A 26,843-nucleotide genomic window follows, 5' to 3' on the forward strand; every position below is an offset into this window, starting at 1 on the left:
TCTTGTGTCTAAAGTGTGCCATCTCACTCCCAAATGAGCCAGCAGCTGGTGTTGGCTGAGCTGGGCCCAAAGGTATTATATTTCACACTTAGCATAAGGTGTTCCTGTCTGGAGTGTACTGGGTGGCCCCACGAGAAGAGAGTCCACCGCTCCAGAGGGTCATGGGTGCACACTTTGATGTTTTCTGTTCTCTGTGTTCTCAGTTAAATGATTTGTAGTCTGTTTGAAGTGACTAAAAAGCTTAGTTTAAGAGGGCCTTTGAGAATTGATGCAAAGTGGAAGCTGACATATTTCCTTAACCACTTACCGTCCTCAGAGGGCGAGAGACGTGCCCAGCGTGATGAGCCATGTGGTCTGGTCTCATCCAGGCGTCTCCCCGTCACTGTCCTAGTTTCTGTGCACACACACGTTCCTCTTTGTGTGCTTCTGCCACACGTGTGTGTGTGTTCCTCCAGATAGGTCAGGTGTACATCTGAAACTGACAGATCAACGTCTCCAGAGATGAAATGTACTCCAAAGACCATTCTGGAGTTTTGCAGAGAAACCACTGAGTTATTAACATAAGCATTAACATCATAAATCATTTTAAAGACTTAACATTCTGGATTTCTATCATTTCTGTTTTATAAGCCAGCACTTAACAGTTCTGACTCATCACCCAGGGCACAAATGGTTTCCTTAGCAACCCTGCAAAAGATAGTACTTGAAACTTCTTTCTTTATCCATCAAAAACCAAAGAGGTGTATTAAAATTTTTAACTACCAGTTTCCAAATTATTTCAGATTTTTCCTGAGGTTAAAGGAAAATAAAATCTGCTCTGAAAGGAATCTTTCCTCCAATCCTTAGTTTTAACATTTTTGGAAAGGAGTAAGCTCAGAGCTTTCTTTCTTTTGATTTACTCCTGCAGTGAAAATAATTGAAAGCAAATGTCTGTCTTGCCCTTATTCCAGGTCTTGGCTTTTATTTCCAAAGTGAATTACTTTAACATTCCTATTTGAAACAGGAATGCATATGCTGTATGTGGTGACTATATTACCATGAGACCCACTGCAAGGAAAGCGCTTCTGCTGCTTGAACTATTATGGGGAAAAGGCTGGGAGCAGGAGCTGGAAAAGTGCTGTTTTCTCTCTCGTGTCATCTTCTTTATTTGGCTTCAGATGAGTTCAGCTAAGTAGCTCCTGAGACTCATCCGAGCGATGTGCCTCTTGAGGCCATCGCCCCCTTGAGAGGTCTCCCCGGCCACGCCTGGCTCAGGGCTCCAAGCCACTGCGTCAGGCTTCAGGGTACAAGGAGTAGCTTACTCTGGGCGGTGATCCTTGGAACCCACTCACGCCACATTGGCAAGGGCTACCTGTGAGCCACCATGAATGTCAAATGACAGATTGTTCCCAGGCTCGTCTGCCAGCAGAGGGAGACGGCTGCTGCAGGACTTGGCCAGGCTCTGCTGGGCAGGCTGGAGCTGGGAGGTGGGTGGCTGCGAACCTCCAGGCAGCTGCTGTGAAACACCTATCTCAAGGAAGACGGCAGAGCTGTAACGTTCTGAGAAACCTCATTGGCAGGCAGAGCTGGGATCACCGTATTCTCCCCGAGGGCTGAATGCAGTCCGGCGAGTAAACAGAACAGTAGTGCAAACCAAGAGCCCTGCTCTCCAGCCAGCGCTCTCAGATACAGACCAAAGGAAGAGGTGTCACGTGGGCGCCTAGTGTTCAGGAAGAGATGGTACTTGTTTATTGCAAGTGCAAGAGTGATCCATTTCACTGAGAGCTGGGGCGCATGAAAAGAGTGAGGAGAGGGAGGAGATGGACCCTGATGCAAGAGGCCACCTCTCTAGGCCTGGCTCGATCAGACTTGATCAGTGGTCCCCAAATGATTTTAAAGTTTAAGAATCCTTTTGTTTCCTACTAACAGTTACAGACGGAAGCCCAGTACATAGAACTGAGACGGCAGAACTTCTCCAATGGCAAGGGTGGGGTGTCTTGGGCTCCTGGGTCCTTCCTGAACACCTCGTTTCCCCAGGCTGTGATGCCGGGAGGAACCCTTAGGGCTCCTTGGGACAGAGTTGAAATCTCCCTTCCCTGATACTCTCTATAATCCTTTCTGAGTCTGCCACCCCCTGCGCTGTGGTTCTTTCCTGGGGGCTGGCAGCACAGGGAAGCACCACTCAGCGATCTCAGTATGACCTCTCGGGAAGGCAGAGGGTGCCCTAGGGAACTGGGTAGGTGCACACACCTTTGAGGCTAGAATTAAAGGGGACTGAGGGCGGGAGCCATTGAACGTGCTTGAACCAGACTAGTTGTGCTACTTTTCGATAGAAAGCATCTAGGCAGACCGCTTCCTTCCCTCTCCTCCCTTTAGAGCAAGGTGTTATAACTTAATAAATCATGCTGTCCGAAGGATCTCTTCAAGTAGCTGTTTACCTTGAAGTATATTAATATTTCCCAAAGAGGCTGAAATTAGAAATGATGAAAATTCTCTCCTCTGTAAATTTATCAGGGTGGGGATATTCAATGGAAAAGGAGATCCCTTGGCCAAACCCAAAGGTGCCAAAAAAGATGGAAAGCGGTTTTTTTTAATAGATCCGAGATCTGGGCTGGTAGGCAGGAGCTTTATGTGACAGTTCTGGAACCTTGGGCAGGTGGAGCGAGATGGTCTGCTTCCTCTCTTAATTTACAGTTGGCAAGCCATTTAGCCTCTCTAACGCCCACTCTTCTGGGTGAAATGAGAAAAGAAATCATTTCCACACCAAGTCCCTGCCCTCTTACAGACCCACATAGCATTTATCACAGCAGCTTAGTTTTCAAGGTAAGCACATATGTACTTTGGATTTAACTCACCGTGAATTTTCAAAAGTGAACACAATCGGCTACACTTGGAGCTTATTTACAATGCATTTGATTAATAACGTTTTCATATGGATGTTACAGCTGTGCCTGCCGCATTGTGGACAGCTTTGACTTGATCAGCCCTTGGCTTGGTGGATGGAAGTTTGTTAGACCCCAGAGCCCATTGAATGAGTCTGAGCATCAGCTCTGTTCTCAGCCTCCTAGATGGAGCCGTTGCCGTATCGTTCTCTCTGTCCTTTCAAAGCGGCATGGAAAGTTTCATGGTGGCTTCCTGCCAGCAGTGACTCAGCCCTCCTACTCACATCCTCACCTGTTCCCCACATTGTTCTCCTTGCCAAGGTGAACAGTCAGCTAAGAGGAGCTGAATAAGGATAACTCCGTTAACAGACCACATACTCTGCTGGCTTGCAGCATGCTGGATATTTCAACATTGTTAACGTGCCTGTTTTTTCCTTCATGAATGGGTTTCTCAGAAGCTTGCTGTTTGCACAAAAATCTGAAATAAAAATCGAATCTGGTCACAAAGGCAAAAGACGTTAACAAGAGATATAGCCATCCGGAGCTTTTGTCATTTTTATATAACTGTATATATACTTGTCTTTTATAAAGATAACTTCCCTATTTTTATTTCACCAATAGAAATCCATCTCAAAAAATAATCTCCCAAACTCATTTAAAATAATATTAGTCGTTTGAGCTTTCAAGAGCCACCTATTATTTGAGTGACTGTATTGTGAAGATCAGAGGCTCTTGTTGCCTGGCAAACACGCCTCACTTGGCAAGCTTCTGAGGGTACCTTCCGGCGTCGTGGCTGTTTCCTTGGGGACCATAACATAATTTCAAAACACCACTGATGCATGCCGTTGTGATCAGTTCAGCATTGCTTGGAATCCTCAGAATAATCCTGAGCACTTCCGTGCCCCCATTTCATAGATGAGGAATTGGGTTCCGAGCGATAACATGATTTGGTCACTGACATGGGATTCAAATAAAACCGGTATTTGTCTGTTCTTAAAGTCTTGCTGTAAGCATGACACAATAGTGATGAACCCACTGCATCCCATATCTGAGTCTTGTACTGAGCACGCTTCGGCTGCAGCTGACGTGCTGGGCGGTGAGGCTGTCGACCAGGAGCTCTGATTCTGCCCTTGGGGGTGTAGAGATGGGGGACCCTGAGGCCTCCTTTCTGGGCTCCAGGATTTGAAGGGCTGTGTCTTTGAGAGTGATCTTGTTAACGCACCCATCCCACACCCCGGGTCGTGGGTGTGTGACCCAGAAGGTTGACCTGTGCTGTCCTGACGCTGTTTTTCAGCTCCACGCGCTCTCCTCCGCTCAGTCTCCCTTTCCCGCCACCCCTGCGTCCAGGCGGGCCTTGCACAGAACGCTGTCCGACGAGAGTATCTACAGCGGCCAGAGAGAGCACGTTTCCGCCTCGAGGGCTTCGCTCCTGGACCAGGCCTTGCCCAACGACGTCCTCTTCAGTAGCACGCACCCTTCTCTCCCCACGTCTCTTCCTTTGCGGAGGCCTTCATACACCTTGGGAATGAAGTCCTTACACGGTAAGCCTGTCTTCAGCTGCAGCTAACAGCCCTGCTGATGACGACCCGTGTCCCCCAAAACACCTGCCACTCAGTTTGCTCAAGGATGGTAATTAGAGGAAGACCTGCATGCTTGCTCAGATTATCTGGGCTCCCTACCCCACCGTCCAGCCTCTCACCTAGAATCCCAGCCACAGGGCACAGATCCTGAGCCTCACCAGACCACAAGACTCATCTTGGATTAGTTTCAGGTGTCCCACACAATGATTTGATGTTTGTATATTGCAAAATGATCGCAAGATTAACGTCTGCCACCGTACATAGTTTAAAAGTGTTTGTGAACTATAAGTTTTTAAAAGTTTTAAAAACTTAAGTTTTAACAATTTAAAAAGGTTTTTTTTCTTTCTTTCTGATGAAAACTTTTAAAATTTACTTTTGTAGTAGCTTTTAAATATGCAGTACAGTATTAGCAGTTGTCATCATGCTGTAGATTATATCCCCATGAATTCCTTATTTTATAACTGGAAAGCTGTACTTTTGAGTCCCTCCAGCAGTTTCTACTACCCCCATCCCTCCTTCTGCAACCACCAACCTATTCTCTGTAACTATGAGCTCACATTTTTTTAGATTCCACACATAACCACACATAAGTGAGATGGATCATACAGTATTTATCTTTCTCTGACTTTTTTCATTGGCACAGTGCCCTCTATGTTCATCCATGTTATTGCAGATGACAAAATTTCATTTTTTAAGAAGTTTTTATTGGAGTATGGTTGATTTACAACATTGTGTTAATTTCTGCTACATAGCAAAGTGATTCTGTCATATATATATTCTTAAATCCCAGTATGGTTTATCACAGAATATTGAAAGTAGTTCCCATGCTGTACAATAGGACCTTATTTTGATCCATTCTATGTGTAACAGTTTGCCCTGGAGCAGTATTTTAAATCTCCTGCCTTCCCAGTTTGCTTTCTCCCTGCACCCCTAACCCACATCCTTGACTGTTCCTCTTCATCTTGGTCCTGTTCCCCGCACAGTCCCCTTCTCCGGGGCAGACATCCCTCAAGGGTTACACCAGCCTCTCTCTCCTCCCTCTTTATAGGAGGTCCACCTATAGCGTGAACCTGGTTTCTCTTCGCTCTAAAAGGCCACCCTCAATGGACCAAAGTAGACACATGAACTGACCACGTTTTACCATCTGGACACGAGGAAGCGCCTCCTCGTGGTGACCTAAATAGTAACCTTATTTTCTCCCCTCCTCTCCCTGCACTCCATTCCTCGTACAGCTTCCTGCCTACGTCAAATACTTCCTTCACTTCCCCACTTTTTTTTGTTTTAACCTTGTAGTGAAAAAAGCCCTCTGGGAAGCTTTTATCTGCATCTGTCATGCCACAGTAGGTCCGCCCTGTCCTCTAGAAGCTCACGTGCTGAGAGAGCAGCCTGGACCCTGCCTCCCACCCGTCCTTACTGTCCCGCGGAGGACGCCTGGAGTTGAAGGGCTGGCCCTGAGGAAGGGAAGGGGCAGCCCACCCTCCACAGCCCCTTCCATCACCTCTTGTTGCTTTCCCGACAGTTAGGCAGCAGCCTCAGTGATCCCATGCCCTAATCTGAGCGGTCCTTGGTGGGCTGCCGTCCTTGACCTCATGGGTGTGACCACCACCGAGATGCATTTGGGGAATAGGAAACTTTTTTTTTTCCAAATGGAAATTTAGGACCCAGAGATAAAAAGCAGAAAGATTGTGTGTGACATAACAAAACTGTATTCCAAAGAAGCTGAAAAATGTGTGTGTGTGTGTGTGTGTGTGTATGTGTATATATATATATATATATATATATATATATATAGAACCACTTTGCTGCACACCAGAAACACAACATTGTATATCAACTTTACTTCAATTTTTTTTTTTAGTTAAAAAATTATTCCAGCTTCTTACACTTGGTGGGAGCAAGTTTAAATAGAACTGAGCCTTTAATATCAGGCAGTATTTGTTGATTTCCATTTTCTCATAATTTTGGTAATTTTAAGCACATTAATAACTAGCAGCTGCACTGCAGAGCAGTCCTTTATGTAATTTGCAAGGGAAAGCAAGCACTAAATATACTCCGGTTTATAGACTATCATAATTGGCAAAACTTTTTAACTCCTTGTAAACAGTTAACTTCCAGAGTCGCTTACAGATTTTAACTGAGAGCCTCGCATTTGGCCCCGTGTCTGAGTGGGTTATAGTGTCACGGTCACATTGTGAGGCGGCCCTTCCCATGGAGGCACCCGCTCTGACCTCACAGCTTCTGCCCCAATGAGAACATCTGCATTTCCTGAGCCCTGTGCCCGTCTCCTCCACCTGTATGAACCTGAACGGTGGCAGTGTGCCCTCCACTGCACAGAGGGGCTCATTGCACTCATTCTGCCCATCCCCAGGCTAAGCAGAGACTGGGTGTTACTATAGGTTAATATTTGTGTTTTTAAAAATTGCCACCTTAGAAGGGGTTTGGGATGTTGGACTGCTGTAAATCGAAGACTGATGCCAAGAGTTGCTTAGCGTGTCCTTGGGAAAGAAAAGGATGCCAACACCAGTGAACCGACATTAATGCCACTGAGCGACCCAGTGCCCACTCTCACCTGCTCTTATTTGATCCTCACACTATCCTGGATACATCCAACTGCAGAAACCAATGGACCATCCCTGGGACACAAGGCAGACATGAGCCAGGGAGATATCTGTCCCCAGCAGTCCCAGGGACGCAGAGAGTCTGCATGGAGGGAGTCAGATCCTAGGTTCCAAGGCAGATAAAAATCAGCCTTACAGTCCCCTCAAACATGCATCACCAAGCCTCTGTGGTCTGGCTGCAAAATCCAGCTCTCTAATGAAGTAGGTCCCTTCACCCCAGCCTGAATCCCTTGACTCTGAGAGGAAGTGAGGCACCGAAGCTGCCCTGGGTCTCTCTGTTAGACAAGCAGCTCCTGCAAAAGCAGACACATTACCTCAGTGCAGAACTAATTTTTCCCAGACCCACACCATTAGAAATGGGACACTGGGAGGTTACACAAAAAGGAATTAAGATTGGAGGAAGTCAGTTCCTAGTTCTGCCCAGCTTTAGAGTGACTGCTAATGGTCTGTTAGACTAGAAACTGATTCCAGGTAACAAATGACTTATCTGCTGTGGTCACAGAGAATGGGTAAAACTTTGAGTGGGTCTCCAGTGGGCCTGAAGCCTCTTATCCCTCACCCATCCCTGCAGGAGAGTTCTCGGCCTCGGACAGCTCCCTCACCGACGTCCAGGAGACCCGCAGGCCACCCATGCCCGACCCTGGCCTGATGCCCCTGCCCGACGCTGCTGCGGACTTGGATTGGTCCAACCTGGTGGACGCCGCCAAGGCCTACGAGGGTGAGTCTGCAAACCGTCCCGGCTGGGCCACGCGCAGGTCGGGAGCAGTGTCAGTGCTCAGGACTCGCTGACAACACACGCATTTCAGCACAGCCAGAAGGCAGTTGAGCTAGCAGTTTTCAAACACTCAGGACCCACACTGTTGATTTTAACCAGATGGAATCCAGGGTCTTCTTTAAGTGGGAATTCGTAACACGGATGCCTCACTTCCCCATATCTGGGAAGGGCAGAGCTCAGCGGCATCCCAGCTGTCACTTAACTGAAAATAACACCTGTCCAGGGAGCGTTTTTCATCACATCGTGAAGACATCATTGCTCAGTGCACAGTTGCATCTCTTAGGATGCTTGTCCCGGCCCCTCTGCCCTTCTCACTCATCTCTCAGGGGAGTGATGGCGTATATACTTTCCGCCTACATCAGCCCACTGGCAAGTGCTTGCGTTAAGCCAGTGGCCCTTTAAATGCAGGCCCTTATTAGACAAGTGCTGGCCTGCTCTGCTGAAATAGAAAAAACTCAAAGTAATGCTGTCTGTGTGGACGTAACAGTTGTCATTGTTGTTAGTCTCTCAGTCATGTCCAACTCTTTGTGACCCCATGGACAGTATAGCCCACCAGGCGCCTCTGTCCATGGAGTTTTTCCAGGCAAGAATACTGGAGTGGGTTGCCATGCCCTCCTCCAAGGGATCTTCCTGACCCAGGGATCAAACCCAGGTCTCTTGCGTCTCCTGTGTTGGCAGGCAAGTTCCTTAGCCCTTGGTCACCTGGCAAGCGCAGCGTAACAATCTCTAGGTCCATCCATGTTGCTGCAAAGAAGTTTTGGTTTTTTAATGAGAGATTCTTTTAAAACTTGATTTTGTTTCTTGGCTCAGGCTTAAAGTGAGTGTTTTTTGAAACAGAGGTGGTGAGAACCTAAGCTGAAGCCCACCAAGGTGGCCAGGAGTCATTTTGGAAAACACACTTCAAGACGCTCAGTACTAGCTCTTTGATATATTTTTGTTGTCACCGAGTGGAAAGCATTGGTCTGCAAATTTGGCACAAGGCCTGTTTCCAGGGAAACAATAGAATGCAACTGTTATAAGCAAGGGTAAAGCTAGAATAGAAATCAAGTCACAGCAACTATTTTTAAAAGAGAAATAATGTTACTATCCTCTTCCAGCTAAAACAGTAAAAAAAAAAAAAAAAAAATTTCCTACAAGGGAAAAATAAAGTTTCCAATGCATTCTTGCCCCGTGATTAGGTTTGACTGTGCGTGTCAGTCATTTCTTGACTTTTGATAGAGAGGGCCCAGGATGTGGGTCCACAGTGCTGAATGGTTTCTCCTCTCCTTTCTAGTCCAGAGAGCCTCATTCTTTGCTGCTAGTGATGAAAACCATCGGCCTCTGAGTGCTGCATCCAACAGTGACCAGCTTGAGGATCAGGCCCTTGTCCAGATGAAGTCATACAGCAGGTTAGTCACCCGGTGGTGAGGGTACCTCTCTACACCATGTATCACCTCCGCTAGTGACAGAACAGGTGTGGGGAAGGGGCGATGGAGGTCACACCGATTACCTGAGTGAACCTCATCACTGCAGTGCCAGATGTTTCACTTTTTAGTTAGAATGCTTTGTAGCCAAGTAATCTAAACACCCTTAAACTGTTCTCGATGACTTAAAGTCATCATTATGAATATTCATTATTTAATGCCATAATACAGTTATGCCCTCACGGTTTATTAAGGAAGAGAAATCGTTTGTGCTAAATATCCTTGGGCTCCTATGCGTTTAGTCTGAGTCTGTCCATTTTGAAGCTGTCAGTAGGTCATGCTTGTAAATGAGCCTGCATCTTAGCGACTCCCAACATTCTGCTTTAGACCTACGCTAGAAGTGGGTCACCAGGATCAGTAAGATTTATGTAAAATAAGTAAGAAAAGCCATAGCTGAATTAAGAAAATGGACCCTGGCTTCTCCTAACTGGGTAGAGGCTGACTTTTTCACTTCCCCGTCAGTTTGCAAATGGTGAGGCTGTTGGATAAATGTGTGATGTTTCTATATAGAAAAGCATCCCAACAGTCATAGTAAGTCCTCCTTGATGCAGGATGATTTCATCAGTTTGAAATCTCTTAAAACCTTTTTTTTTTTTTCAAACTCAAGTAGTTTTAATTAAGTAAAGTCTATCATTTTGAAACCTTAGCAGCAAACATAATATACACACAGGTTAAACACATTCTTGCCATCTGTTAAATATAAATGCATATAGATAAATATATTTACATCCTTCAGTAAACTGTAAAAGCACAAAACTAGATAACAGATCTTCACCATATTCAACTTATTTGATCTGAAAATAATATACTGTCCAACTTTCAACACATATACTGATTCTTAATTCAAACCTTTTGAGGATGATTAAGAATCCAGGTGTGGGCTTCCCAGGTGGCTCAGTGGTAAAGAATTCGTCTGACAAGCAGGAGACATGGGTTCTCTCCCTGGGTTGGGAAGATCCCTTGGAGAAAGAAATGGCAACCCACTCCAGTATTCTTGCTTGGGAAATCCCAGGGACAGAGGACCCTGGTGGGCTACAGTTCATGGACTCAAAAAGAGTCAGACACGACATAGGAACTAAACAACAACAAGAATCCAGGTATCTATAAAAACTTGGTCAGAAACAACCAGTAACAGGAAGAGTGAGGTTGGCATAGATTGCACAGATATACTGGGGACTTGTGCCTGAAGACTTGTTAAGCAAGTGTGTAAGGAAACCCTCTTCACAGAGAAAGTATCAGAGTAATGGATTTTCTGTTGTGAGTGTGACAGGCAGATGCTTCACTTATCCTATCATTGGGACAGTTAGGGAGGTAAAATGGTGGTTAGTTTGGCTGTTGGGAACTTTTTAGAAAAATGTGCAGAGTCCAGAGGAGAGCCCTAAATGCCTCTTCTTAGGGTGACGAGAAGTCTGAGTGAGCAAAGCCTTCTCGTGAGAAAGGATTATTAAACAGTCCTTAAAGCTTTGTAGGATCTGTAGAAGCCTAAGATGAGGGTGATTACTGGGTCTTTGTTCAGTGTGGCTGAGCAAATGCAAATCAAGTTACGTGTTTTTAAAGATGATCAGTACAGTCACAGAACTTATCTTTGCAAACCTTCAGAAGTCAAGATAGGCTACTGAGAGTTACTGACAACCTGCTGTGGCTGCATCAGCCCTCCTGAAAGGCGGGGGGGAAGAGTGGACTCAGTGGCTTGTGAAGAACAGTCGTGCCCCAGCATCAGTGTTTTCTGTTCAGAACCACTCTTATTCTGTCCCATCTGTGGCCTTCAGTGCATCCAGACGGCCTGTGAGGTTGTGGATTTCAGCTGACCACTTCCCTTTTAAAATCCATTCACGGTCAGGTTTCAGTTGGTCATCCTGCCTTAAAAGTTGGAAGGTCATTATCATTCCGTTTCATTTACAGCCTTGTGACATCCATGCCGGGCCTGCTATTCTAGAATAAGCAGAAGACGTGGACACAGTTTATTTTAGTTCAGGGAATTCTAACTTGAACTTTTGATTTTTAAAGTAAATTTACTTTAAATAAGCTGTGTCCATGTCTTCTGCTAATCTAGACCTACAGCAGGTGCATGGTGGCATGCAATGTTTTTGGTGTTAAAAAAAAAGTACCTCGTTTCATGATGCCAAGTGTTCGTTCAGTCACCACCTCTTACCCCCTTGACCTCTGGAAAGAGGCAGTTGCCTCTTGTCTCCATGGGAGCCTTCAGATTCTTGGTTTGTGGGAGGCTGAGGTGGTGTCTTTGGCTAGAATTCACCCAGAAACTTTTGGAGGCTTGTGAAGAAGAGTTGATAGGTCTCCCGGCCCTTGCCCAGCTATGCGGTCTATCCAGCCAGTTACACATGTTTCTTTTCCTCTAGCCTCCTCTCCTTTTGGTGATGACTGGCTTAGAAGCATTTTTAGCACCAAAATGAAATGGGAGAAAGTTGTGAGCCTTAGAATTTGCTGATAATAATAGTGAAGAGCTTAAGACACTAGTAATAAAGAATTCGCCTCCTAATGCAGGGGACCCAGGTTCAATCCCTGGGTGGGGAAAATCCCCTGGAGGAGAGAATGGCAACCCACGCCAGAACTCTTGCCTGGGAAAATCCTGTGGACAGAGGAGCCTGGCAGGCTATAGTCCGTGGGGTTGGAAAGAGTCGACACAGCTGAGCAGTTGAGCATACGTGCATGTGACAAACTTCTGAAAGATGTAGTCTTATGTTTTAAATATTTAAAGATAGTCTTAAGAGATGGACACAATAACATAGCTGCCACTGGGTTGAGTGGCCACAGGCTTTACCTACCTGGGTTGCCCCAAGATAGGGCCTATACTGAACTTGCACCACCCAACAGGTACACACAGAGGAGTAACTCTCTTCCTAAAGCCACTAAGGAGGTTCATTTCACTGTTTGACAGTTGTATCTGCCAGAATGCCCCTCTGTGCTGCCAGAGAGACCATTTTCACGGATTGTCCTGTATTCTTTTCGTCACAAAGATGCAGAATCTTTAAGGAAGCTATCGATTGGCTGTAGTTCACGCTTGCATTACCTTTTGTTAAAACTGCCATTTCCCTGTTTTAAAAATGAAAGTGTACATTGTGTCACCATACTGAGTAATTTGACACTGAAAACCATTTTCTAAATACAGCCAACTCCTTTAAAAAAAAAAAAAGAAAAGAAACACCAAACAAACCCAGCCATGGAGAACTCCTGCCTACATGGTCTTTTATCTCTTGTTCCCAGCAGTAAAGATTCCTCTCCCACTCTGGCTTCTAAAGTGGACCAGCTGGAAGGTATGCTGAAGATGCTTCGAGAAGATCTGAAGAAGGTAAACATATTCTCCAAGCAGGTTATCCTGTCCACGCAAGCTGCCTTGAACTGAGAGAGCCCTTTGTCAACAGTTTCAGTGGAATAAGATGTGGGCGTTCTCCCTGCTTTCTCAATACACGCGTTTTAGGGGTCTGCTTGGAGCTTGGTTCCCACTGACACGCATAGTGCAAGAAGGCTTTCATTGTCATGTGTATACAGAAAAAGCCTTTCCTTTTTTGTAAAATGCCTTTAAACCTCAGCCAGCCCCCTCTGAACCCTATCCCAATCTCCTCACCGCTAATCCACAGCCCAGATGCACACCTACATCCTCAGTGTTATTCAGGCTCTTGCACCAAAAGAGCCAGTTGCTGTTAGTTTCTTGAGTAACATTATTAAGACAGCAGCCCCTAGATCACCTAGAATGTAAGACAGCCCTTATAACTTAACAGACATTAAACTATGCATTCATGTATTTACATTCTCTGGAAGTCCTATTCCCTGGGTGAGGACATCTTAACGTATTCTTGACCAGAGATGTGTATCTTTTAAAGTGATACAGTTACCGTCACTGTATACAAGTTATGATTGTCATTATCATTCACATTTTGCTCTGTTAGGTTTTTGTTCCAACCTTGTGTATATTATAAATGCAAGTTTATTTCCATAAAATTTTCAAAAATGATGCACTGTGAAATTGAGCGAGGAAGAATTTTTCAGTGAATTTTATGCCGATACTTTCTCTCATTGTCCTAGCGACATATATACTAGCGTCTCAGAAGATAGTAGTTCTTCAGATTCAGACGATGTGACTATTAGACCAGCAAAAAGACGAAAAACCTTAGTGATTGATTCTGATATGGAACATGAAAATGAAACTCACGGTGCTGGAGAAGACTTTACAGGTGTATCAGGTGTACTATTGAATGTAATAACCTGCAGAGTGTCAGTGAAATAATTTTGGGCCGGCCAAAATAAAAATTGCCAGCCATAGGTTTCAGTTCCTGCAGAAATCCGCCAGTCAATAATGAAGACCTAACGCCAGGCCCTGTGTCAGCTGTTTTGTGGTGTGAAGGGTGCACACAGATCCACAGCCACGCATAGCAGCTGGGCAGAGTGGGACCACCCTCTTAGTTCTCTTGCTCTGCTCACCCTCCCAGGAAAAAGAAGACAAAGCTCACCTTCAGGCGGAGGTTCAGCACTTGCGAGAGGACAACCTGAGGCTTCAGGAGGAGTCCCAGAATGCCTCCGACAAGCTGAAGAAGTTCACGGAGTGGGTCTTCAACACCATCGACATGAGCTAGGCCGGAAGAGGCAGCCGCGGGGCTGCCTTCCCCTTAGTCCCGCCATTGGAGGCATCCTCTGAGCTCCCGCCCCAGCTTCCGACTTTGCCCCCTTTCGAGGAGTGCACAACCTGACGATTGCAGACCAACAATCATTATCTGCCTTTTGTAGAAAAGAAAATGAAAAAGGTAAATAAAAATTTTAAAAAAGTAAAAGTTTAACTGCTAAAATGTGAATGTCTTTATTTTTTTGCACAATGTCTTTATCTGTTATGTATTTAAAAAGAAGCTGGGCCTAGGACCCTCCCTGCCCCCCGACACTGGCCCATCTGCCTCTATTTCCATCAGCTCTTTCTTATCTATTTCAGGTAACCCAAGCTTTCCTTTGTTATCCTGACAAATGTCATTGTTCCTAGGAAAATAAAGTTTTTTAAAACTGCTTATTTGGGGATGGGGATTTCCTTACCTTTGTTCCTAAAAATGCCTGGGGAGGGAGGTGCTTTCAGAAAATGCCTGCCTCCCTCAAATGGCTTGTGCATGAGCTAGTGATGTCTGTCCCTGTCTTACAGAGATCAGCAGAAATGGGGTTACTTAAATCAGTGAACCAGAGAGAGGCAGAGACAGAGCCTGCGGGCCACGCCCCTTTTCCATCTTGCATTATGACATCACTGCTTCCTCCTACCTTTCCCTGGGATAATGGTCCCAGGCGCTGTGTGCTCCTGAGCTGGAACCCTTTGTTTGTTTGGCTTAAGTGAGTCCCTCTGTATTGGAATCAGCCTTTCTGTTGCTTCCTGGGTCCAAACAGTAATTGGTTTCAGAATTCCTCCAAACTAAAAAAATCTTAAGATTTGTATGCATTTTGGTCAAAAGGATAGTTTCTGTTTGAGATTTTTAAAGTTATTAATGTGGCAAAATTGTATTTTTAGCTCGTTCAAAATGATCTTACTGATGAATTAGTAAATCCTTCTCTCCAAAGCAAGGCTTTACCAGTATTTGTAACTAGGAAAAAAAATGAATGTTGAATTGTGAACTTTTTAATCCTTACTTGTTAGGAGCAATGACTGTGGTGATGGAATGGCCTTTTGAGACCTGCATGTCCCATGTACAATTTCTGCCCAAGCATTTCCTGCATCCTTGTGTGGCCAGCTGCAGGATTCTGCTGCAGAAGTGATTGACGTGCTGCTTTTCTTGTCTAGTGATGCAGCTGCTTTGGGCCCCTGGCCATTGTTCCAAGGCTCTTGGTCCTGCACAGAACAGAGACACTGGGTCACTAGTGTTGAGAGGCCCCGGGGGAGCCCCTGGTGGCCTTGTTTCTTGCCTTCACAGTTGTCACCAAATAGTCACCTGTGCCCTTCAGTGGTGACTCTGGTCTAAGGGAATGTTCAGCAATCCAGCGGTATCTGCTTGGAAGTTCCCTGCCCCGAATAATCTCCACCCATTCCTCTCTCCATCCCTGAAAAAACATGGAGTGGAGTTTCCCTCTTCTCCCCCAACCCGCATCACCAGACTTTTATGCTACAGTTTCATTCATAATTGTTACTTTTTCGGGGGATTTTTTTTCTTTCTGCTGACATTTCTCTCATGGAAATAGGAAGATTTCGGAGTGCTTTGTAAAGATCTCAATTGTCTGTCTCTTTCTCTCTTAGACTTGTATGAAGGAGATTGTACATTGCCTGATATCTCTTTGTAAATGAGAAATAGCACTAACATCCAAGCATTCTGAAGTCTTGCTTATCCTTCTGAGTTTAGTTTTTATTTTGTCTTACATTTTGTTTGGGGACTTGGGGCGAGCTATTTATTAGAGTTTTGCAACAGAGTTCTTGTTTGAAGCCTTTAAAGACTACTTGTAAAATTCAAATAATAAAATTCATTTTAAACGCTCTTTTAAAACGTTTTGGTATTATTGCTTGAGGCATTCTTATTTGAAAGACCACCCAGTGTATCTCACTGACCCTCCTTGTATCCTTATTTTTCCATCACACTCCATATCACCCAAGATGATTCTTGAAAGTTTGTCCCTTTTAGAATTTTAAGAAGTTTTTTTTTACTCTCTATTCACATATCCATAGAGAATTCCTGATTTGCCTTTTCTGCTTATGATTTAATATTTGCAGAGCACTTTATAATTAGTTCCCTCTTCATTATCCATATGTGGAATTTCCATACCAACATTGTCATTCCCTGAGACCAACACATTTTTGGACTCGTCTCCTGCATCTCCCAGCTCTCAATGTTAGACGTTACATGCTCAGGGAATACAAATGCCTGTTAATATTAGACTGTGCAAAATATAATTAGGAAAGTTAATCTACTGAAAAAATCATAATGCATTCCAAAGCCAAATGGAACCAAATTTTTAAAATCTGCCACGCCACTGTTCCTCTCCAGTGGTGCAGCTAATTGACAGCAGACCGTTTCTTCCTTTTATTTGGTTCGACAATTCTACAAATTCTAGAATTATAAGACAGGCCAAGACTGGATGCCACAGGATACCCTAATTAGCAAGTAAAAAAGTAGGGTTTTTTTTTTTATTTTGTTTTACCTGGTTTAGAGGGTTTACACATTGTTTCTGAAGGGCTTGGGTGTGGGTTGCCAGTTTCTGGGAGAAAGTGCCACTGACCTGCATCAATGGAGGATCTTCTGAGCTGACCAGAGGAGCCACTTGGTTGTGCTCTTAAATCTGCTGCAGGTGGTAAACAGATTGGGTTGGGTTGTATCACTAACTCTGTAGATGGAGATATAAATGGTAACACAAGAGCAAAAGAAATAGGCCCAGCAAGCGTAAGCCGTTTGCCTCTAGTTGACAGTGACAATGACCTGGACAGATGACCGTCGCACAGCAGACACATGTAACTCCCTGGCGCCATCTCCCCAGAGTGTGCAAAACGGAGACTAAAGTGCATGGTGGCCCACTTTGGTCAGAAATGTGCTTAAACAGTAAAGACGTGGGCATTGTTAAAGATGAGCTGTGTTACTTTAAAAGAATAATCGCATAGTATTGGTTTACTTTTCCCTGTATGAATTATGCCACTACTGAGCGGTCCATAAGGAATCAACATACTCTGATAAAGACATTTGACTTGGTCTGAAATCCCATCTGGGCTTCCCTGATGGCTCAGCATTAACGAATCCCCTGCAATACCGGAGACACAGGAGACATGGGTTCAATCCCTAGGCCAGGAAGATCCCCTGGAGGAGGAAATGGCAACCAACTCCAGTGTTCTTGCCTGGAAAGTCACATGGACAGAGGAGCCTGGCATGCTACCGTCCAAAGAAAGGGTCGCAGAGTCAGACACAACTGGGCACGCACGCAGACCCCATCCATTATGTAGTAGCTGTGTCTTTAGGTAAATTACCTAACAGCTTTGAGTTCGGTTTCCTATCTGGTAAAATTACTATTTTACCTCGTATTATTTTAAGGATTAAGTGGGGTCATGTGTGTAAAGCCAGTGGCTGGCAAATTCAAGGCACTCAATAAACATCTTTCACTGTCCTCCAGCTCCGATATGTTCAGGCTTTTATATTGTTTTTCTGAGAGAGTCCTGACATGGTAATTGGAGAAGGATGGACGAGCCAGAATGAGTTCATCCACTCTGCTTTATATTGGTCAGGTGCTTTTAATCCTTTGCCATGCATTTTAGAACAGTGACTCTCAAGCTTGCATCACCATCACCTGGAGGGCTGTGTAAAACATGGGTCACCAGGTTGCATGCCCAGGATCTGTGATTGAGCAGGTCTGGAGTGAGAACTTAGTACTTTTTGTAACTTCCAAGTGATGACTTAGAAGCAGGGTTTTTGAGGAATAGTATTAACAAGAGGATATTCATGCCTGTTAGTAATTAAAACAAATAGATGCTACAGCGAAAGGCTCTTAACTCATTACTAACCAGGGATGTATTAATGTCTTTTGTTACCCCAATGTTATTGACTGGAGACATTGCAATATTCACTTACATAACAAATCGCCAACCACAGGCATTAGTTTTTTGCAAAAATCCCCTGGTTAATAATATGTTAACCATGTCCAGACACCTTAGTATTATTTTGACAGGTTGGCTGACACCAGTTGCAAGAGGAAACAAGTTAGAGATTTTAGGCAAAATAAAGAACTTTTTTTTTGTACTAAAAAATAACTTAGAGCCTCTTTTGCATGAAACTTGCTGCCATTTGACTATTTCAAATTCATATGTTAGCTGAACATGACTGGAATGTCCTGACCACCATGAATAATAAGAGACCACTTACCAGGTCAGCAAGGAATGACCTTGGTAATCTTGAGGAGATTAGAGAGCTTGAACTTGGGAGCCAGCAGGAGAACCTTCAGTCAAGGGCACAGTGTGTGTCCGCACAGGCGTATGAAGACTGGGAGACTCAGTCCCAGGCTGGGAGCATTGAATCCCAGTCACGAACTTCCAGATTCAGCCCAGCCTGCTTACCCCAATCTCCAAGAACCTATCAAACCTAAAAGTTACTAGACCAGCAAATTTCCCGACTGCCCTCATGCCTGCTCCAAACTTCAGGAATCTTTACCTAAACCCTCTGCTGCATAACAGCCCGTTTTCTGCACCTGTGTCCAGAGAGGAGAGGGTTGCTCTTTTCTCTGGGTGCTTTAGGTAGACTGCAGCTCAAAGGCTTGAAGACACTGGCTGCCTTTTCGGAGATCATCATAGCCGTGGTTTTAGTTGCTGCTTGTCCCCTCGCTGCCCTCCTTCCCTCTCATCTCCCTCGTCTCCCCAGTGGAGAGAGTTTCCCAGTGTCGCGCTCCTTTGTTTCCTTGTCAGATTAGCCCTTCTGGTCCTCCATCCTTAAAAATCCAACATCTCCCCTTTCATGCCTTAGGACATCTGAGCCATCATACCTGGGACCCAAGACAGCTTTCACCTTCCCTGCCTCTCATAATGCCTCTCATCAATCTCCTTCTCCATGCTTGCCTTTGGTCCTGTGAACATGCATGTCTCAAATGTCGTCCCGTCACTTCTTCTAAATGAGCACACCTCACTATGCCCCTAAAAGACCTGCTCTGCCAGAACAGCCCCACCTTCAAATACATGCCGTTCATTTTATCCTCCAAGTTGTCTCAGGACCCGTGGATCTCCCAGGCAGAATCCCCAAAGCTTTGGGTATCTCAATCTGTATTGTTAAGTGCACTCCCTAACAGGGCTCATCTCATGTTCTAGGGATGCAGGCATCCCTCCTTAACCAAAGTGCTCTGTTCTTCTAAAGGGGCCGATCTCCCTACACATTAGAACACCCCTGAATCTCTAATGAGGCTAGTGGTAAAGAACCTGCCTGTGAACACAGGAGATATAGGAGACACAATTTCGATCCCTGGGTCCGAATGATCCCCTGAGAAGGGTATGGCAACCCACTCCAGTATTCTTGCCTGGAAAATCCTATGGACAGAGGAGCATGGTGGGTTATGGTTCATAGCATCTCAAAGAGTCAGACACAAATGAAGCAACTTAGCAGGCATGCAGGAATCTCTAATGAACCCACCCAACAGCACCTCTCCTATGCATTTCTATAACTCAGCATGTAGGAAAAGAATCACAAAATGGCTATCCATCAATCAAATCCAGCTCCCTAGGCAAAAGTATAAATGTCTGGGAGGGTGTGGGTTCTCTCAGCATTGACACCTCCACTCCCTACTGCCCTCATACCCCCAACTCACTGCACACATTTATGTAACTAGACGGTGAGTAGGTGGACATCTGAGTGTGTGCCTCCAGATTGCTCATGCCAAACCCAAGGGAGTCATTTCCTTCACCACGCCTAGCCCCCACCACTGCACACAGGCACTCCCACACTGCTACCCTCACCTATTCTGTGTTCCTGGGAATCTAAGCTTTGAGAAAACAAATTTAAGAAAGGAGTTTTACTCAAGTCCTAACAGCAAGCTGCTGCTGCTGCTAAGTCACTTCAGTTGTGTCCGACTCTGTGCAACCCCATAGATGGCAGCCCACCAGGCTCCTATGTCCCTGGGATTCTCCAGGCAAGAATTCTGGAGTGAGTTGACATTTCCTTCTCTAATGCATGCACACAGGCTAAGTCGCTTCAGTCGTGTCTGACTCTGTGTGACCCTATGGACAGCAGCCCTCCAGGCTCCTCTGTCCACAGGTTTCTCCAGGCAAGAATACTGGAGTGGGTTGCTATTTCCTTCTCCCAATAGCAACCTAGAGGTAGCTTATTAATAAAGTTGCCTGGAGGCAGATCTTCAGTCCCTTGTCACAGTGAAGAGTGGGAATGTATTTGTAACTGGCCTAGTAATTTTTCTGAGGAGCTTAGGGGTATTTGAACAAGTTACTTCTCGTAAGCCGCTTAAGCATTTCTCCACAATCTTAAGACAATGAATATGCTTAGCAAACTCGTCTGTTGCAGTTGGTACAAAGATAAATTCAGACCTATGTAGGCACAGATAAAATTAATGCGTGTATCTGACTTTTTTGACCCCACGAACTGTAGCCCTTCAGGCTCCTCTCTGCATGGGATTTCCCAGGCAAGAATACTGGAGTGGGTTGCCATGCCTTCCTCCAGGGGATCTTCCTGACCCAAGGATCAAACCTGCGTCTCCTGTGCCTCCTGCATTGGCAGGTAGATTCTTTACCACTGAGACACCTGGGCATATCAAATTAATGAGGCTATGCCTATTAGAACATGTGCTGTAAATGCAGTCTAGCTTAATATTAACGATTCAGTTGGAGTAAGAACACTGAATTTCATATACAGGCACTGGGAACAAACAATTCTACCCCAAAAGAGAAAAAATCCGGTGGAGGATAGAGGGATTTGGGGATACAGAACTACTGATCATTATCTTTAAATACTTGACACTGTGGTGTGAAGGAGAAACCAGCTTTGATCCCTGTGGCACTAGATGGGGAGAAAATGGACCAGTGGATGCAAGTTACAGGAAAAAGATTATGTCTCCAAGTTAGTTGATCAATGGTGATTAAGTGGTTTCCTGGGCTTGAAGCCAAGAATTAAGTGAGGCCAGGAACCACTTTGCAAAGATGCCATCTCATCACCTTTTCTAGTGGATTCTGCTCTCTTTAAATAAACTTGGAGCCATGAGTTATAGACTCAAGGTGGAAAGGGATCGTCAAAGTTACATTTCTACCTCCCTTCCCGCTAGTCAATCTCCTCTTCATCACCCAACCACAAGTTCAGGCACCTGGGTGAGTTTGAATATATCCAGTGATGGGAAGCTCACTACTTCCTGACACAGAACATTTTATCTTCACATTTCCTCCTCTTCTTCAAAAGTGCCTCCTTTTATTCAGGGAAAATCCATTTCCCTTTCATTTTTGCAACTACCCCCAGCCCTACCATTTTGAATTACATAAATATAAATTTCCCTTCCCAGGTGATAACCATCAATATGTTGGAAAATATCATCTTCCCAATATTATGTCTTCCCCAGGATAAGAATTCTCCATTCTCTCAACTTGTCCTCATGTGCCATGGTTTCCAGCCCCTTCCCTTCCACAATCTAGTCACATAATATGCATTAAAGACAATTGCCATGTACGCATTTGCTCACTGAGTACTTACAGCAGCCCTGTGAGGAGGGTGCTCTAATTTTGCCACTTTACAGAAATAAGAAACTGAAGCCTAGAGAGATCAAATCGTTTGTTTGCAGTAGAATATCTGGTGAATGGTAGAGCTGGGATTTAGACCTAGGCCTCTAATTTCAGAGCCAGTACGTAATCTGTACTTTCTCAGTTGTATTATTCCCAACCTATGGATTCTTGAATGACCTGATTGCATAGATCGTTGCACCAAAGGGATCTAGAAAATGAGCATCACAGACACTGGGCTATAAATGGGGTGGGGCTAGGAGCCAGGAAAGACAACAGAGTGCCCCTAAAGGCCAGAGGAAACCACCTCTCCTGGGGACCCTTTAGCAGAGAGGAAACTTTAAAGTGCTTCAACATTCAACACAGATGTTCTGGACTTCCCAGGTGGTCCAGTGGTTAAGAATCTACCTGCCAATACAGGGGACATGGGTTTGATCTCTGGTCTAGGAAGTTTCCACGTGCTGCAGGGCAACTAATCCTGTGCACAACTACTGAACCCCATGTGCCTAAAGCCTGTGCTCCAGAACAAGAGAAGCCACTATAAGGAGCAACCCTTACACCGCGGCCAAGAGCAGCCCCTGCTTGTTACAGCAGAGAAAGCCCTCACACAGCAACAAAGACCTAGTGCGGCCCAAAATGAAAATATCACACCAAAGAAACATAGATGTCCTCCCTAAAAGTTTCAATTCAGAGAAACACCTTCGTCTAATCACAGGCCAAATCTGGAGGTAAAGAGGCTTTGAGAAGCTATACCAATGGTTCCTAGACTCAAGAATGCATCAGTACCACCTGGAGAGGTGGTCTAATTCCAATTCCTGGACTCCGAGCTTAAAGGTTTAGTATTATTAGGTTTGGCGTGGAGACATGGAAGCTTCATTTTCATAAGCATTCCAAGTATTTATGGCATGGATGGCTTCTGAACCATTCTGAGAAACTCTCAGCTTTCAAAAAGTCTTGGCCAGCTCTTTTGAATAAAGGAATGGCATGTGAACGCCAGGTGTTACAGGCAAAGGGGTCATCTGGCTTGAGATACCTGGACGCCTTGGCGCTCCTCGGTAGGTCGAGCCAAAAGGATAGAGTTATCCTTTGAGCAGCCATTTGCACAGTGGTTGAGAATTCTCAGCCTCACCTCACCCTACTCCCAATGTTTCCTTTTTTAAAACCGAGAAGCATTTGCTTAGCAGAAGCCAATTAAAATCTTTGTTTTAAAACCAACTTCTAAATATTGTATCTAACACTCTTCCCTCCTTAGGATAAACTGCAACAATGTTAATTTTACACCCTGGTCTAATCACATCTCATTACTGATGTTGCTGTAATAACCTGCTACCAGCTTTGTATCTTTACCAGTGAGCAGATAGAAGTCATGGATTTCAAAGTTGGTCCCTGTTTTTAGCAATTGAAAGTCAAAGAAGAGACTTTCAGCTTACACTTCTAAACCCATCTGTTGGAAAACCATGCCCAAGGTCTTTGCAGTCTGTTTGCTAAAGCGACAGACTGAGAAGAACAAAACAAGCTCAGCTCCCGAGTATAAACCTAGGCAAAAGTCCAAACGCCTCCTGCCTGCCTGCCAAGACTGCAGCAGGACACCTGGGAGTCACTGTTACCGGCCAGGATCTCTTCCTTCAGCCAGTCTCCTAGTTATCTACGGCCACTTAAGCTACTTCATACTTGGTTGTTCAAACACCCACCATTGTGTTATGTACCATTTCACAGGTCAGGAATTTGGGCAGGGCTCAGCTGGGTGATTCTTCACCTCCATCTGGCATTAACTGAGGTGACTCATCATATTCAGCTGGACTGGCTTGGAAAGCCCAATGGGACTTCACTCACATTCCTGCCCCTCAGTGGGAACAGTAGAAGACTGAGCCCAGCCGGGCCAGTTCCCCACTCCATACAGTCCCAGAGCTTCTGCCTGTTTTCTTTCTAGCACAGTAGTTGGGTTGTTAGCATGGTACTCAGAGCTCCAAGAGACCAAGGTGGACAGGGCCAGTCTTCTTAAAAGGTAAAACAGCTTACTGTCACTTGCCCATGTTTTCTCAAGCCCAGAGTCATGGGGAGGGGAACCAGACACACCCTACTTCTCAGGGAGAGGCTGGGCACAGAATATGCCCCGTCTTTTTCTCCCATAGGCCTCTTCTCCTCTGGTTCCCATGGGTTCAGAGCCATTCTACCTTAAATCCTCAACACCAGAATACAAGGCTCCAGTTCCAGATGGCAATGGAAGAGGATCCTGAACTTGCTTCTTCCCTTGAACACACCAAATCCAAAACCCTGCACTAGATTAGATGAATGACTCCTACCCATCAGGCAAATGAGAAAATCCCACATGAGAAGGAGAGGCCGAGACACAATCTCACTATAAACCTGCCCTGCAGCACAGGATCAGGAGGAAACTCACAAACCTGAGCTTCTCCCCATGGAGCCAAGGGTTTGGACCCCACTTTTGGCTCCCAAATTATCAAGACCTTCATCTGAGAGATGAATCCCCAAAACATCTAGCTTTGAAAGGGAATGAGGCTTGTGCCCACAAGACCCACAAGGCTATGGTGAACTGAGAAGCAGTCCTTAAATGGATCATGCGAGGCTGACAACTGAAAAGCACCCAGAGGTTCTTTTAGCTTATCTTAAGGCAATGGCCTTAAGTTCTCAAGAACTTCCCTGGTGGCACAGACGGTAAAGTGTCTGCCTACAACGTAGCAGACCTGGGTTCAATCCCTGGGTTGGGAAGATCTCCTGGAGAAGGAAATGGCAACCCACTCCAGTATTCTTGCCTGGAAAATCCCATGGACGGGGGAGCCTGGTAGGCTACAGTCCATGGGGTCGCAAAGAGTCAGACATGACTGAGCAACTTCACTCTTACTTTCAAGGCAGTGGCCTGAGGAGCAGGCATCTAACTTAACACACACATCTAGGGGTCTACTGGAGTACTCTGCAAAGATGGGAGCCAGCTGTTACTATTGATATCTTTGTGTTTTCCCTCTGCTTTTCTCCAACTGGTTAGCATCTCCCAGAAAGGAGCTTATACCCTTGTCCAACACCCCCGGCTTTTGTCGCTGCTGCCCAGGGGACTCCTCTAGGTCTTCTACCTTGGGTGGCCAGTGGAGTTTATGTTCATGGGTACCACAAGGTTGTCACAAATGCAGAAAGAGTTCTTAACTGGCTATCGTTTGCAGGCACAGCAGAGAGGTGACAGATGGAAGTGCCCAGCCTTTCTGTGAAAGAAACCTATTGGCTTGTCTTCCTAGTTAAAGCCTGAGGGGTGGCTTCTAATTAAACACACATCTAATGGCCAACTGTAATCCTCTCCAGAGACCTTGGGAGACAGGCACTATCTTCACACCCTCCCTTTGCTGGTCTCCAGAGCACCGTTATCTCCAGGAATGGAGTCTGTATCTGATGCCCCTGGTTTTATATCTGGTACTCTGTCTTTATGGCTACTGCCCAGGGGATACCCCTTGATTGCCTGGATCCAGTGGTCAATGGAAATCGTGTTCATGGGTTCCGTGGATTGGCAGCAAAAAAAAAAGAAAGAAAGAAATAGTTCTTAACTAGCTATCAAGTTTCAGCGCAGGGAGAAATGCCCATCTCCCAGTCTTCCCTGTAGAGAGGTATATTTGCACAATTTAAAAGCTGCTGCCTGAAGGTCTGGCTTCCAATTAGCCAGAGTAGAGGTGCTGACTGAAATACTCCTCTTTGGAATACTGGCAGGTCTCTTCACCCCCTCAACTATTAGAGGCTGTTAAAAATTTAAAAAGCATCTTGGACAATCAAAAAGGTTTGTTCTGAGAAATAGGACAGGGTAGAATGATAAGGTTCCACCACACGAGGCCACGCCTTAAAGACTGAAGAGGCAGCTGTTTTATCTAATGTGCAGAAACCAACACAGTCAAGAAGGATGAAGAAACAAAGGAAAATGTTCAAAATGAAAAAGCAAGATAAAACCTCCGAGAAGGACTTGAATGAAATGGAGATAGGTGATCTGCCTGATAAAGACTTCAAATACATTGTCTTAGAGGTGCTTATGAAGCTTGGGAGAAGAGTGCATGAGCAAAGTGAGAATTTCAGTGATGAAATTGAAATTTCATCAGTTTCAGTGATGGAACATATAGGAAATACCAAGAAGTCATCAGAGTCTTTTCCAATGAGTCAACTCTTCGCATGAGGTGGCCAGAGTACTGGAGTTTCAGCTTTAGCATCAGTGCTTCCAAAGAAATCCCAGGGCTGATCTCCTTCAAAATGGTCTGGTTGGATCTCCTTGCAGTCCAAAGGACTCTCAAGACTCTCCTCCAACACCACAGTTCAAAAGCATCACTTCTTCAGCACTCAGCTTTCTTCACAGTCCAACTCTCACATCCATACATGACCACTGGAAAAACCATAGCCTTGACTAGACAGACCTTTGTTGGCAAAGTAATGTTTCTGCTTTTGAATATACTATCTAGGTTGGTCATAACTTTTCTTCCAAGGAGTAAGCATCTTTTAATTTCATGGCTGCAATCACTATCTGCAGTGATTTTGGAGCCCAAAAAAATAAACTCTGACACTGTTTCCCCATCTATTTGCCATGAAGTGATGGAACCAGATGCCTTGATGTAAGTTCTTTGAATGTTCAGTTTTAAGCCAGCTTTTTCACTCTCCTCCTTCACCCTCATCAAGCAGCTCTTTAGTTCCTCTTTACTTTCTGCCATTAGAGTGGTTGGCTGGCTTGAAATTAGAGGGACGGACAGTGGAGCTGTAAGAAACTTAGATTCTGCTACGAAAAGCATGCACATGCTTACTCCTGAAAGAAGGCAGAAGCAGCAGACTGAAACTGTCCAGGACTCTGCCAGTTCCCTGTGGGTTTCCTGTGACTGCCCTCGCACACATCCAGCCTGAGCTGAGCACCCACTCCAGCCCACACTTGCTCTGTTGGTGCAGCTCCACATGGGGGCAAGGCCTGTTGCAATCCAGGGGAGCACCCTTGAGGGAGCTGGGAGGTGGAACCATCTCAGACCTGGCACAGCATCTGTACAAGGTGAGGGTGTCCATTACTGGCACTCACAGAGGCAGAGGATTGGGGATGGTCCAGAGCTCTGACTGGTGCTGGAATTGCCAGAGCCTGCACCCACATCCATGTCGAACACCCACTGTGGATCCTCCTGCTCCAGCAATGCTTCCCTTTTGCCGGTGCTTGGAGGGAGGCGAGCACACACTTAGAGGGAATGAAGCCAGCTTGGACCTTGTCTTCAGTGCCCTTGTTTCAGCAGCTTGGGACCTGACCCTACCCCTAGTAGGGTGGTGTTGGCCTCTGAGCAGAGAAGACCTGGCTCACATCTGGCTCTGGCAACAGCCCTTCCATCTCCAGTCCTGTCTCCTACCAAGGTGATAGCCTCCAGCCCACCCTGCAGAAGACAAGACG

General features: G+C 45.4%; 1 protein-coding gene across 1 annotated transcript in view; it reads left to right on the forward strand.

Annotated features, from left to right (window-relative positions):
* The window catches only part of SIPA1L1 (signal induced proliferation associated 1 like 1), a 138,237-nt gene extending 124,228 nt beyond the window's left edge, over positions 1-14,009 (forward strand). Inside the window, exons 17-21 of the mRNA XM_052646386.1 lie at positions 4,156-4,402; positions 7,631-7,777; positions 9,108-9,222; positions 12,520-12,604; positions 13,743-14,009. Coding sequence (XP_052502346.1) covers positions 4,156-4,402; positions 7,631-7,777; positions 9,108-9,222; positions 12,520-12,604; positions 13,743-13,886 — 738 coding nt within the window. The 3' untranslated portion in view covers positions 13,887-14,009. The remainder of the gene's footprint in view (positions 1-4,155; positions 4,403-7,630; positions 7,778-9,107; positions 9,223-12,519; positions 12,605-13,742) is intronic.
* The last annotated feature ends 12,834 nt before the right edge of the window (positions 14,010-26,843 follow it).

Source organism: Budorcas taxicolor, chromosome 10 (genome assembly GCF_023091745.1).
Source record: "Budorcas taxicolor isolate Tak-1 chromosome 10, Takin1.1, whole genome shotgun sequence".
NCBI lineage: Eukaryota > Metazoa > Chordata > Mammalia > Artiodactyla > Bovidae > Budorcas > Budorcas taxicolor.